The sequence below is a fragment of the Solanum stenotomum genome, chromosome 9 (assembly GCF_019186545.1).
Source record: "Solanum stenotomum isolate F172 chromosome 9, ASM1918654v1, whole genome shotgun sequence".
NCBI lineage: Eukaryota > Viridiplantae > Streptophyta > Magnoliopsida > Solanales > Solanaceae > Solanum > Solanum stenotomum.
Genome location: NC_064290.1, coordinates 16,046,679 through 16,059,148, shown reverse-complemented (window position 1 = coordinate 16,059,148; position 12,470 = coordinate 16,046,679). Strand labels below are relative to the sequence as shown.

At 35.4% G+C, this 12,470-nt stretch overlaps 1 protein-coding gene across 1 annotated transcript; it reads left to right on the top strand.

Annotated features, from left to right (window-relative positions):
• Positions 1–1,724: 1,724 nt before the first annotated feature.
• Positions 1,725–5,025, top strand: LOC125876792 (protein EFFECTOR OF TRANSCRIPTION 2-like). Its single transcript, XM_049558048.1, has 3 exons — positions 1,725–1,854; positions 2,465–2,836; positions 3,371–5,025. The coding sequence occupies exons 1-3, from the start codon at positions 1,765–1,767 to the stop codon at positions 4,430–4,432; spliced, it is 1,524 nt and encodes a 507-aa protein (XP_049414005.1). The 5' UTR covers positions 1,725–1,764; the 3' UTR covers positions 4,433–5,025.
• Positions 5,026–12,470: the final 7,445 nt, after the last annotated feature.

Genomic DNA, 12,470 nt, shown 5'->3' with positions numbered 1-12,470 from the left:
TATTTAAGTATTTTCGACAAAGGAAAGTCTATATTACTTGTAATAACCCAGTTGAAGTTTGTATTAGTTTAATTTTCATTGTAGTCTAAATTCATTTGTTTTTGTCAACAATTTCTCTTGTGATGTTGATATATGCTTCTGATATCTTTTTCTAAAATTATTAAACTTCTCAAGAGTTAGAGAATTGTCACAATTTGTTTTTTTTATGCCCAAGACAAAAGAATGACTTTACTTATCAATGCTACTTATGTGATTTAGAATGTCAAGAAGTTTACTTCAAAATAGTTATTAGTATATAAACATTGCCCTTTTGTTTTACTGATTTACTATTTCTTAATATTTCAGTATTTTTTATGAAGAAAATTCCATATGACTTGTAATAACCCAGTTGAAGTTTGTATTAGTTTAATTTATATTTAGTCTAAATTCATTTGCTTTTTGTTAACAATTTCTCTTGTGATGTAGATATATGTTTCTGAATATCTTTTTCCAAAATTATTAAACTTTTTAAGAGTTAGAGAATTATCACGATTTTTTTTTATGCTCAAGACAAAAGATGACTTTATTTATCAATGCTACTTGTGTAATTTAGATTGTCAAGAAGTTTGCTTCAAAATAGTTATTACTATGTAAACATTGCCCTTTTGTTTTACTAATTTACTATTTCTTAATATTTCAGTATTTTCGACAAAGAAAAATTGATATGACTTCAAATAATGTCAGTTGAAGTTTGTATTAGTTTAATTTTATTATTTATTTAATAGATAATTTTTATGAGATAAATATTTTCATTAATGCAAAACATGCTTGGTTGAATAAATTAAAAAATGTTTACAAGTATATGAGCTATATCTTTGTTGGGTGTAAGATAAACATGTGATTATATATATGATTTCACAGATAGAATATATTCTTTAATTTTAATTTTTAGTTTTTTCGGTAAAAAAAAAGGAAACCTTTCTCAATTAACTATGGACAGTAGATAACTATATTTGATTTATGTACACTGTCAATCGAGAAGTCAAATATAAGAGCCAACAAAAAGAACGTCATATATTGTGTTATAACTTATAAAATAAAAGTTAATATACAAAAATAGTTCTAAAAAATAAAATGTAGTTGATCTCCAAATGTTCATATGACATCTAAACAGATTAAGTGGAATACACGTGCAAAGCACAACTGGTTAGATGACAAGAAAAGTACACAACAAATAGTTCTATAAGGTAATATTACTGAGATACAACTAATTACATGATTGAACCTCATCAAATTGAAATAAATATATACATTATTGCATTTAACTAATATTTTTTTTCATTGACCATCTTCATAGGTTCGTGTGAATAAGACATATATACAACGATCCACATTGAACATTCACAAAATAATCTGCAATATTATTTTGTGCAAAGCTTATTATTCAAATCTTCGCTTAAATTTTCTAAATTAATAATCATGTGCAACACACGTGTCAAAAAACTAGTATATATATATAATAAAAATAATAATAATAATAATAATCACGTGCAACACTCGTGTCAAAAAACTATTATATATATATATATATATATATATTTTACACCATATATAAATTGATGTACTATTTTATTTTACTGCATACAAATTGATATACTACTTTATACCATATATAAATTGAAATAACTAATATATGTAATTCCGCACAAAATAAGGAAAAAAGTGGAAATATGAGTGAGGAAAAAGAGTGGAATACCAGCGAGTGTAGTGCAGCTGAAGAGCTCAATGGCAGCTGCTGACAAATCCCTCACTGGTTGGCTCAAACGAGAAGACTGTAAACGCACAAAACATGATTCCGCTTTCTCCGACTGGAAGGTTCCATCAAATCTCTTTCACTTTTCTTTTTCTGTTTAATTCGACAAATATTTCATTTTCGTTGCTTAGAATTAGATCTGGAGCTGTCCTTGCTTGTCTTTGATTAGATAATTCATGATTATGGAAGTGAAGAAATGGAGAAATAACATAGTAGTTGTAGAAATGTAGAATCTCTTTAATATTACTCCTATGTTCCTTAAGTGAATTTTTTGAGACTTTTTTCATTGTTTAAAATAATTGAATTGTTCAAAGTTTAGGATGGATGTTTGAATTTTTTTCTATATTTTCCCTTTCCTTAATTGAAGTTTTGTATTTTTAAGAAGATAAATTACACTACTTACAAAGTAATATTTATGATTTCACAAAGGACAATTGTGGAAATTATCATTTAAATTATGTGTTTGAAGGTATGTCTTAGTATATGTGCATTGCCTCACAAATTCAATTAATATGGAATAGAGGGAGTATCTAATTTGCGAGGAAAACATAGTTCTAGTGTGGTAATCTCAATTCTCTTTCTCCATGTTGGTTAGATGATGAATTGTAGCAAAGTTATATTTAGCAACTTACCTATTGTGCTTCTGATTCATCATGACTGTTTTACTGCCAGATTCTGGTTGGGCCTAATGATTGGGAGGATTATTTACTGGGGAAGGAAGGAACAGAGAGATATAGGACTCGGAACCTGCCAAACTGCACCTCATGCTCTGGAGTTTATGAACTGGGAATAGCTGTGTCACGACGAAAGACTGAGCGAGAGGCTAGCAGACTTGGCGCTGATTATATTGTTCCTGTATATGTTGGAAAATCGGATAATGTTAGGACTAGGCTGCAGCAATATGGACGTGTAGGTGCTCATTTAGAGAATGACTGTTCCAATAGCGAGCTACGCGTTGATAAAAATATATCTGGTCCAAAGAGAGCTGGATTATTTACAGAAACATTCTCAAGAGGCTTCTCTATTGTTTATAGGTGGGCACCTGTAAGTACATATTTCTCCTATCTACATCTTTAAGCAGCTTGCAGATGTGTCATTTTGTGGTTTCCTGTTAGATATTGAAATGGAAAACGATGTTTCTCGCTTGGTGATGCAAGTTATAAGTAAAACTGTTTTTTTTTTTTTTGGGGTAAATGTGAAGTTAGATTTGATAATGTTACTTTTTCTTCACAAAAATTGCAATTAGTTGTTGCTTTCGCTTGTCAGTTTTCTATTTGGCATTCATGTTAAAGCTCTCCTAGTTAGACTTAGTAATCTTGTTGATAAAATACTACCATGAGGTTCTTTCCCTAAGCTATAGATGGGTACACTAAAAGGCCAAGTTAAGTTTTCGCTTTCAGCACATCATTTTGTTCTGTTCTCTGAGAAATCATTGTGAATTGTCTGCCTGCCATGTAGTTTCGCAGTTGAGCATGTTTCAGTGAATGTAATTGCATGCTGTATTGATTATTTGTACCTTAGTTACTATGAACCATAAATTCCATTATAGGTTTTGGTATGTTTCATGATATTTAACAGATGAATGACAATAAAGATGCTGAGAGAACTGAAGCCCAGCTACTCGACAAATTTGATTATGCTTGGAATAAAGGAAGTAATGGTGTACGTCGCCACAATGATGTCCTCCGCAAGCTTGATGGCATTTCAAGAGAAACTCGTTTTCCTGCTTTCATCAGGAAACTTCAACTGTCCCTTGGGAAACGAAAGGGCATTAGAATCAAGGCATGCGAGCCCCTTTTATTGGAGAATGGATCTGATTTTCATGATAGCTTCAAAAGCACCAACTTCCTTCCACAAATTTTGAAATTTGGGCGATCACAGCCAAGGATAGTTTCACTGAATTTTGGTGTAAATGGTGATCCAAATATTATTTGTGGCGTTGCTTTAGGTCATGGATGTGTCTGTATAAGGCCTCCAATAACAGGAAATAAACGATGTGCTGAGCACAAGGGAATGAAGGTAAACAGTGTAAAGTCCAAGTTGATTGCAGAAGGAAATGAGAGCACAAGATCGTGTGTGAGTATAGGTGAGGAAAATGGTCCAATTTGTGGTTTTATCTTGGATAGTGGTTCTCCTTGTGCAAGAATACCATTCCAGAGAAACAAAAGATGTATGGAGCACAAGGGATGGAGAAATCAAGGCTCCATTTCTCAGCCAATGACAGACAAAATTGGCCAGTGGACCCACAATCCTATACTGGAAAACAAGACTTCTTCTAGTAATGATTGTCAGCATATTTTATCTAGCAGAGCGGGTACACAGGACTCTCAAGATTTCTCCAGTTCTCTTATCCACCAGAACTACAATGTCATATGTGGAGTTCATTTAAATGATGGTAGTTTCTGCACCAGGCAACCTGCAGTAGGAAGAAAGCGGTGTGTAGGACATAAGGGTATGAGGGTTAAAGAGCCCATTTCTAAACAATTAGGAGTTAAAATACCAAGTTTATTTGCAGGTCCAGTTGCCAAAATTAGCAGTGGAAAAAAGCATCTGAATATAGACATTCCATCAGTCAACTATTCTCCAACTTGTGGAGCAACATTGCGTAATGGTTCTTTTTGCAGAAGGAAATCTTCGTAAGGTAATAAAAGATGCTGGCAGCACAAAGGCAGGAAGAACTGAATAAGCACTCCACAACCTGCATAATGTAGTTTCATCAGTCGTGGTGCACCCTTACACAGTGGTTCCTACTGTAAAAGGTCACTGCACCAAAGGATGCAATATAGCGGTCAATGAAACTGGACTGAGGACCATAAGACGCCAGGGTACGAAGCTCAGCAGAGGGAGGATGCATGCACCTAATGGAATAGATGGGTGTCCACAGGCTGTCTTAGACACAACCCATTTGAAGTTGGTGTTGGCATCTTAAAGGCATGAGGGAGATGTTCAGATGTTTCAACTGGCATAAGATATTAGCAGGTAGCATAATATGTGAGGACAGCAAGTCTTCAAATTTGTCATCCATGTGTGCTTCAAATAAAAATTATGGGAAATCTTCTAGTCACTAGTATGTGTATATTTACAAAGATAGTTTGCCGTGTGGCTTTGCTGTTCTGAAGACAAATTGTCCCTACGGTTTGGTTGTGCTTAACGACTTAACGTTTGCTGTTGTGAGATGAAGAAGTCAGACTGATTGATATCAGTGTCTGTAATCTAATAAAACTATACAGTTCGCAGCACTTCATTCATGTTCTTCTGTTGTCTCTGTAAACTTGTCTTGAGACTTGAATAAGGAAGGTTGAATATTTATTTTTTTACATTTTGGATATCAGAAAATTGACAAATTTCCGTATGTATAGTACTGAAGTTTGGTAAAGTTAAAAATACAGTTTCCTATCGCACCAACGCAACTAGTGAAGGCCGTCTAGGTGTGGATGCAGATCAAATTATGTAGTGACGGCTAGACTTAGCTGGCATTCACCAGCTACTTGTACTCTGCTATTCATCTCCCTCTTCACCTGAGGTCTCACTCTTGTTCCTTTTGGGAAAGAAACTTTGTTCTTCCACTCTCTTCAATGATCTTTTCTCAATATTCAGCCTTTCAGGGGTATGCTCTGGGATTTAGACCTCATTCTGAAAGGCTTATCAAAGACAAATGCTAAACGGAAAAGGGTCAACTATACCATTGTAATTTTAGATATAATATAAATATACCTCTAGTTATAGTTTCGGTTCAAATATAACCACCCCCAATCAATTATATGTTAGTACAAAATCGTCCTTCATTTTGACGGAGGGATGCATGACATGCTAAGAATCAATGCACTCACGTCATAGGGATTGAATAAAATTAATATTAGCGTGTTTCATGACAAGTCATCATATGATTCGTTTTTTCCATTGAACCTATTTATAGGATCTCTTGTCCCATATTGGGTTTCCTTATATATGATTCAGAATTTATGAGCTTCAATTTCATCAATCCTTGATGTGCTTTAGACTCTTTATCTTGCTAAGCCCTTAGTTTATAAATCCGCAAGAGTATCACAAGTTTTAACACAATTAATATTGATGGTATAACAACAATCAATATGATCTCACAATATTGTGTTTTCTCCTCATGAGTCTGGATTTACCGTTGTAATAACAATTTTGTACTCTACCAATAATATTGGTGCTATCACAATTAATCAAAATTAGAAAAATTTATTTCTCAAAATAAAGTGTTTGATATAGTAAAATCAATTCACTTTTTGACTAGTTGAAAGCTTAAATTTTCTTGTTTCAACCTCCATAGTAGAGTAAGCAAATAATACAATTTGTTTTTCTCGTCTCCAACAAATAACACAAAATTTTCTATTAAGTACTTCTACTACAAACGCAATATCAAGTCAAGTTGTTAGTCACATATATTATATTTTTATTAGGCTAGCAAATTCCTTTTTTTTTGTCACACCATTTTTACCCAATTGAATCAAAAGGAGTTGCAAGACTCACAAAATCAACAAAACTGTATTTCACAATGTTTTCAACATAATGTGAATTGACAGAGAAAATTTCATCACATGTTTTATGGTATTTTTCATTTCAAGAATGAATTTTTTCTCACCCGAACCATTTCATGCTAAATAGCTACTCAACATATTTTTCATAGTTTATTTATAACTCTCAAGTTAGAGCCAAAAGTCATCACAATATATCCAAACAATAACATGTGTTTTATTTCAAGATAAATATATGCACTTGTGATACTTTTTGTTAGAGCATTTCTCAAAAATGCAAAAACCACACTTTTCAAGACCATTTTTTTTTCTCTTTTCAATAACTCCCACCATTTTAAGAATTTAAATGTCAGAGGCTTGCATTGTGATGTACATGAGGTAGCTGTCAGTTGCTCCAGTAGGCGTCACTTACCCTTATATTATATCTTATTTCTATTCTAGAACTGGAGACATTCAAACTTGTTCTTTCTTCGAAATTGTATTAATGTTTAGTGGCTATTATACAACATGATAGGTTCAATTAATCCCATCCGTATGGATTTTCGTAATAGGCTCATGTGTGATTCCCCAAATGGGGTGACGTTTCTCTCTACCCTTGCTCTCTTACATAATCTTTTTTAGGATAGGGATTACGAGTGTCCTAGCTAGTGGATCCACATATAGCATATGCCATGATACAGAGTTCTACCTTGGCAAGTAGACTCCCCCTTCTCGATGTGGGAGTTACATCGGATTCCATGTATAGCTCGCTTAGTCTATTGTCGGTTTGTAACACCCAGGAAACTAGTATTTGAAACTAGAGCCTTACGTGAGAATTTTAGAGTTTGATGTGTGGGTTAATATTGTAAAATGGCTTCCCGAACTTAGGATGAGGGGTTTAGGGGTTACACATCAAGGTACGACCTCCCAAGGACCAGCCAAGGGTCCTTGAGGAGGACCCTAAAGCCTAAACCCCAAGACTGCCAAAAGTTGACCAAAAGTGTGAGCTACGGATGGGACCTACAAGGCATAGGTCCATCCACGCCACGTGGGTCTAGCTCTTGGGTCAAGACCTCAAAGTTGAGTTGCAGGTCATGACCTACGGACCTGCAGGATGGCCAGTAGGCTCACTTACCTAGGCGTAGGTCATGCCTTCAATTCTGCTTGAGTCTCGACCAAGGGAGGGGCAGTTTAGGTAATTCCTTTTGAGGTTAGTTTAGTGTAGGGTCATTTTATATTGTTTTAGTAGACCTATATAAGGGTTATTAAGCTATTAACTAACCCTTTACACTTCATAAAATTACAAGACCCAAATCATAACCAACTTTCTCCCAAATATTTCTCTCACTAAAACCTCCATTGGAGAAGAAGAATAAGTCAAAGTCTAGGGTTCAAGGACTCGTCTTTCCTACTCAAATTCGGATGGAATCTTCATAAGGTATGGTAGCTTTTCATCTATGGGTAGCTTTCACCCATAGAGTCCCTCCAAAACTAGATTTCAAAACTCACAATTTCCCCTAAAAGCTAAGGTTTCACTCCAAGTCATGGATTCCCTTTCAAAAACGATTTCAATGATTTAATTTCTTTATATTATGATCAAATTGATGAATTGCTACTGTTTTAAGATAACTTCTTCAAGAATCCATGAATTCCCTATTTTCCCCAAATTGGATCTTAAAGTGTGAGTATTATTATATGTTGATCCAATTGAATGGATAATGGTTGTTTATGGTGTAATTAAATGATTTTAGTATGATTATACATGAATTCTTGATTAACCTAAGATTTTAGGGTGAAATTGATATGGTTAATGTTATGCCATGAAAGAGGGGATTGAGGGTTTAGATGTGACCTTCTAAGATTGATGAACTTCCTTATGAATTGATTGAGGTTAGAGCACCTAGATATGAATTGCTTAAAAGTAAAGCTTCAAGACATGAATTGACTAGATTAGGGCATATATGATGGATCATGGTTGAGTAGTATTGGGATTGAGTTCATATGATGCTATGTCACTATAATTGGTTAAGAATGAAGCATGTGGTTAGATTACCTTGAGAGTTAGGTATACATGATGATCATGTGAGTTATTGCTTAAGAGTAAGGTTTGTAGTATGAAGATGAATTCTAGGGATTTAAAGGTAAAAACTAATATGAATGAGCTATGAATGTTGAAGCTTTGAGAAGGAAGCTACTATGTATGTTGAATTGTATATAGCATTATTGTGGAAAGACTTTACCCACATGACCAAAAATATGAGTACATGAGTTTATGCATGTAATTAATGATTTACTTGAGTTATGATCATATCCATGTCTAATGTAGTGAATGCTAGATGTGTTGACTTAATATGATCCATGGTCCTTGAATGCAAGATATGAAGGTTATGCATGATTATGATATTATGTACATGCTTTATGAACACTTTGAGAACGTCAAGGTTCAAATTCCAAGGACCAACCATGGGTCCTTGAGGAGGACCCTAAGGAGGCTGCTGTGCAGTAACCCACGAGGGGAACTCACACCCCATATGTCCTCCCACGCCTCGTGGGTTAACGGTCGTAGGTCAAGGCCTTAGGAACCAGTCTCAGAACCTTGACCCACAGTTCACCAGCACCCCACATGGGTCCATCCACGGATCATGGTCACGTGGTCGAGGGTGAGGCCTGAAACAGCCATTTGGCAATTACACTTAGAGGCATTATGGGGTTTTACGGTTTTTATTAATATTAAGTGATGTTGTTTTGTATTAATTTAGACTAGCTATATATTGATTTAAGACCCCTAAATTTAGTCATCTTCCTCATAATTCCAAAATCCCAAATCAAAACCAACTTTTCCCCAAAACTCTCTCTCTCTCTCTCTCTTGAACTCCAAGGAAGAAGAGGAAGAAAGTTGAAGCTAGGGTTTGAAGGAGCAAGATTTTCTACTCAATTTCTTTGGAGATTCATAGCTAAGGTATGTTGGTCCGTCATCCATGTATAGTCTTCACCCATGGAATCCCTCCAAACTCAATTTCAAAGATAGTAATTCCCCCAAAAGCTATGGTTTTACTCCCAGGTCATGGATTCTTTGAAAAAAACATTTCTATTGATTTAATTACCTTATATTATGATTGAATTGATGATTTATTATGGTTTTATGATGAAATCTTCCAAGAATCCATGAAATCCTCATATTCCCAATTTATGACCTTGTGATGTGGGTGAATTGTAGAAAGAAGAGTATTATGAGATTATGGTTATATAAATTGAACTAATTGAATTATGTTATTATCCACGTCTATTATAGTAATTCTAGATGTGTTGATTGAATATGATTTATGGTCCTTGAAGGGCAAAGTATGAGATTATGCATGATTATGAGGGTTATGTATATGCTTTAAGAAAACTTTGAGATTAAAGTGAATATGATTATGATCTAGTTGTGGTGTTGTCGGAGGTTATCCTCATGTACACACTTATTTATAAATATGATATGATGTGAAATGTGTTCTCACAATATGATGATTCTAAGGTTGTAAGGCTATTCTCCCCTNTGTGGTGTTGTTGGAGGTTATCCTCATGCACACACTTATTTATAAATATGATATGATGTGAAAAGTGTTCTCACAATATGATGATTCTAAGGTTGTAAGGCTATTCTCCCCTATTGAATCTATGAGCTATAGTATGAACTATGTTGGATTGAGTGTCAAGACATTCTTCCATGTGTATGAACTTAAGTCAAGACTTAATATGTAATCTATGAGAATTAATGCTTAGCACCGAGTGGATATGAATATAATATGGAAGCTTATATGATAATTGAGTCCGGCTTCCCAATGAAAGCTTTTACACTAGTTGAGTCTGGTTTTCCAAATGGATTCCTTCTACCTTAGTTGAGTCCGGGTACCTGAAGTATGTATCTCATGAGATGGAAACCCTATACCTTAGTTGAGTTTGGGTTTCTAGAAGCAATCTCCTTATCCCATAAACTATATGCCCACATAGGTAGTTAGCTAGTGGATCCACCTAAGCTAAGAGTGCGGTTCTACCTTAGGCAAGTAGGACAACCCCTTTTTGGTATGGGATAGACACCGGATTACATGGTAAGCTCACATGGTCTATGTCGTTTAAGGCTTATTCCCCCTTATGATAGTATGAACAAGAATATGAATTTTGAACTATAGTTACTCAAGAAGTTTTACTTAGAATGGGTGGGATTATGGGGTCTTATTCATGCATTGCCCAAGTATGATTTGAGGGTATGTATGATGTGTTCCTCTTATGATATGATGATCTGTGAGTTAGTTATGCTTATGACTTATGCTTTTCCATTATCTTCAAAATGATGCTTTAACTTAGTAAATTGCATGCATTCAACTAAAATGTCTCTTTTAGCATGCTTTCATGATTTTATGCATGGCTATCATACTTAGTGCATTTTTGTACTAACACATATTTTCCTACATTTTCCCCAAGTGTAGGGTCCCGTTCTCAAGGTGGTCCTCATTGTGGCTAGAGCTTGGATTTGATAATTTCTCCTTTCTTGTTTGTGAGTCCTCATTATTCGAGGATGAATATTTTCCTTTAGTAGTTTCATTCTTGTATTTGACTTTCAGATTATGTTGTATGGGTTGTGACCCTATTTTTATTCAAGTATTGTAATAGATAGCTAATGGAGACAAGTCTAAACTTTCGCTTTCCTTTATGAAAATTTTGGAGATGAAATACGTTTTTACTCTTTATTGTTCTATGCTGATGTTATGATATGATAAGTTGCTTACATGGAGCCTTTCCAGGTTCTATGTGCCTTGTTACATCTAGGGGGTACCCTTGGACCGTGAAAAATTTGGTATCAGAGTACAAGGTTTAGAATGACTTATAAGCCACGTCTAGTAGAGTCTTGTTCATGAGTGTGAAGCACGCCACATTTATGAGTGAGAGGCTGTAAGATGTTTATGAAACCTCGCTTCTTTCATTACTCTTGAGTCGTGCCTTAGAGTTTTACTCTTCTAATCCTTCTTTTGTGTCTTCAGGATATGAATACACGAAGGACTAACACAAGAAAAATGGAGAGTGACAATATAAATGAAGGATCTCCTCTTCAAGCTAATCAAGCTCCAGGTGATCCTGTGGTTGAGAATGTGACCCATGCGGAGTTTAGGTCTACTACCCAAATGTTGGCTCAAGTCGTGACGGCTCAAGCCAATAGAGAAGTTGTAGCTCCGGTGAATCCTAATGTGAATTCGATTGCTTCTAGAGTTAGGGATTTTGCTAGAATTAACCCTCCCGAATTTCATGGCTCAAAAGTGGAAGAGGATCCCAAAGGTTTATCGATGAGGTTTATAAAATTCTTGTTATTATGGGTGTGTCTTCACAAGAGAAGGCAGAGTTAGCCGCCTACCAACTAAATGATGTTTCCCAAGTATGGTATGATATATGGAAGAGAGGAAAACCCATAGGAGCGGGCCTGGTTGAGTGGGAAACATTCAAATCGGCATTTTTTTTATAGATTCTTTCCCCGAGAGTTGAGGGAAGATAAGGTGGAAGAATTCATTAATCTTAGGCAAGGTAGCATGAGTGTCAAGGAGTATGCCTTGAAATTTACCCAATTATCCAAGTATTCTCCATCTATGGTGGCAAATTCAAGGGATGAGATGAGTAGGTTTTTGATGGGTGTGTCCGACTTGGTTGAGAAAGAATGTTGTACGGCAATGCTCCATTATAACATGGATATCTCAAGGATTATGGTGTACACTCAACATATTAAGGAGTCAAAACACAAGAAAAAGAATAGGGAGGTGAAAAGAGCTAGAACCGGCGATGGGAACTTCTCCAATGCTAGGTTGCTAGGTCTGATGGACAAGGTCGACGAAAGTTCAAACAAAGGTTCTCCAACCAAGGCTCGTCTAGTGCTTCAAGGGTTAACAAGGATAGGGTTTCCAACCCTAAACCTCAAGGAGGTAATAGTGGTGGTTCTTATATNTTCTCCAATGCTAGGTCTGATGGACAAGGTCGACGAAAGTTCAAACAAAGGTTCTCCAACTAAGGCTCCTCTAGTGCTTCAAGGGTTAACAAGGATAGGGTTTCCAACCCTAAACCTCAAGGAGGTAATAGTGGTGGTTCTTATATTGCTAGGCCGAATTGTGCAAAATGTCGTAGAAAGCATGATGGAAAGTGCCTTGTTGGTACCGATGGGTGTCTTAGTTGTG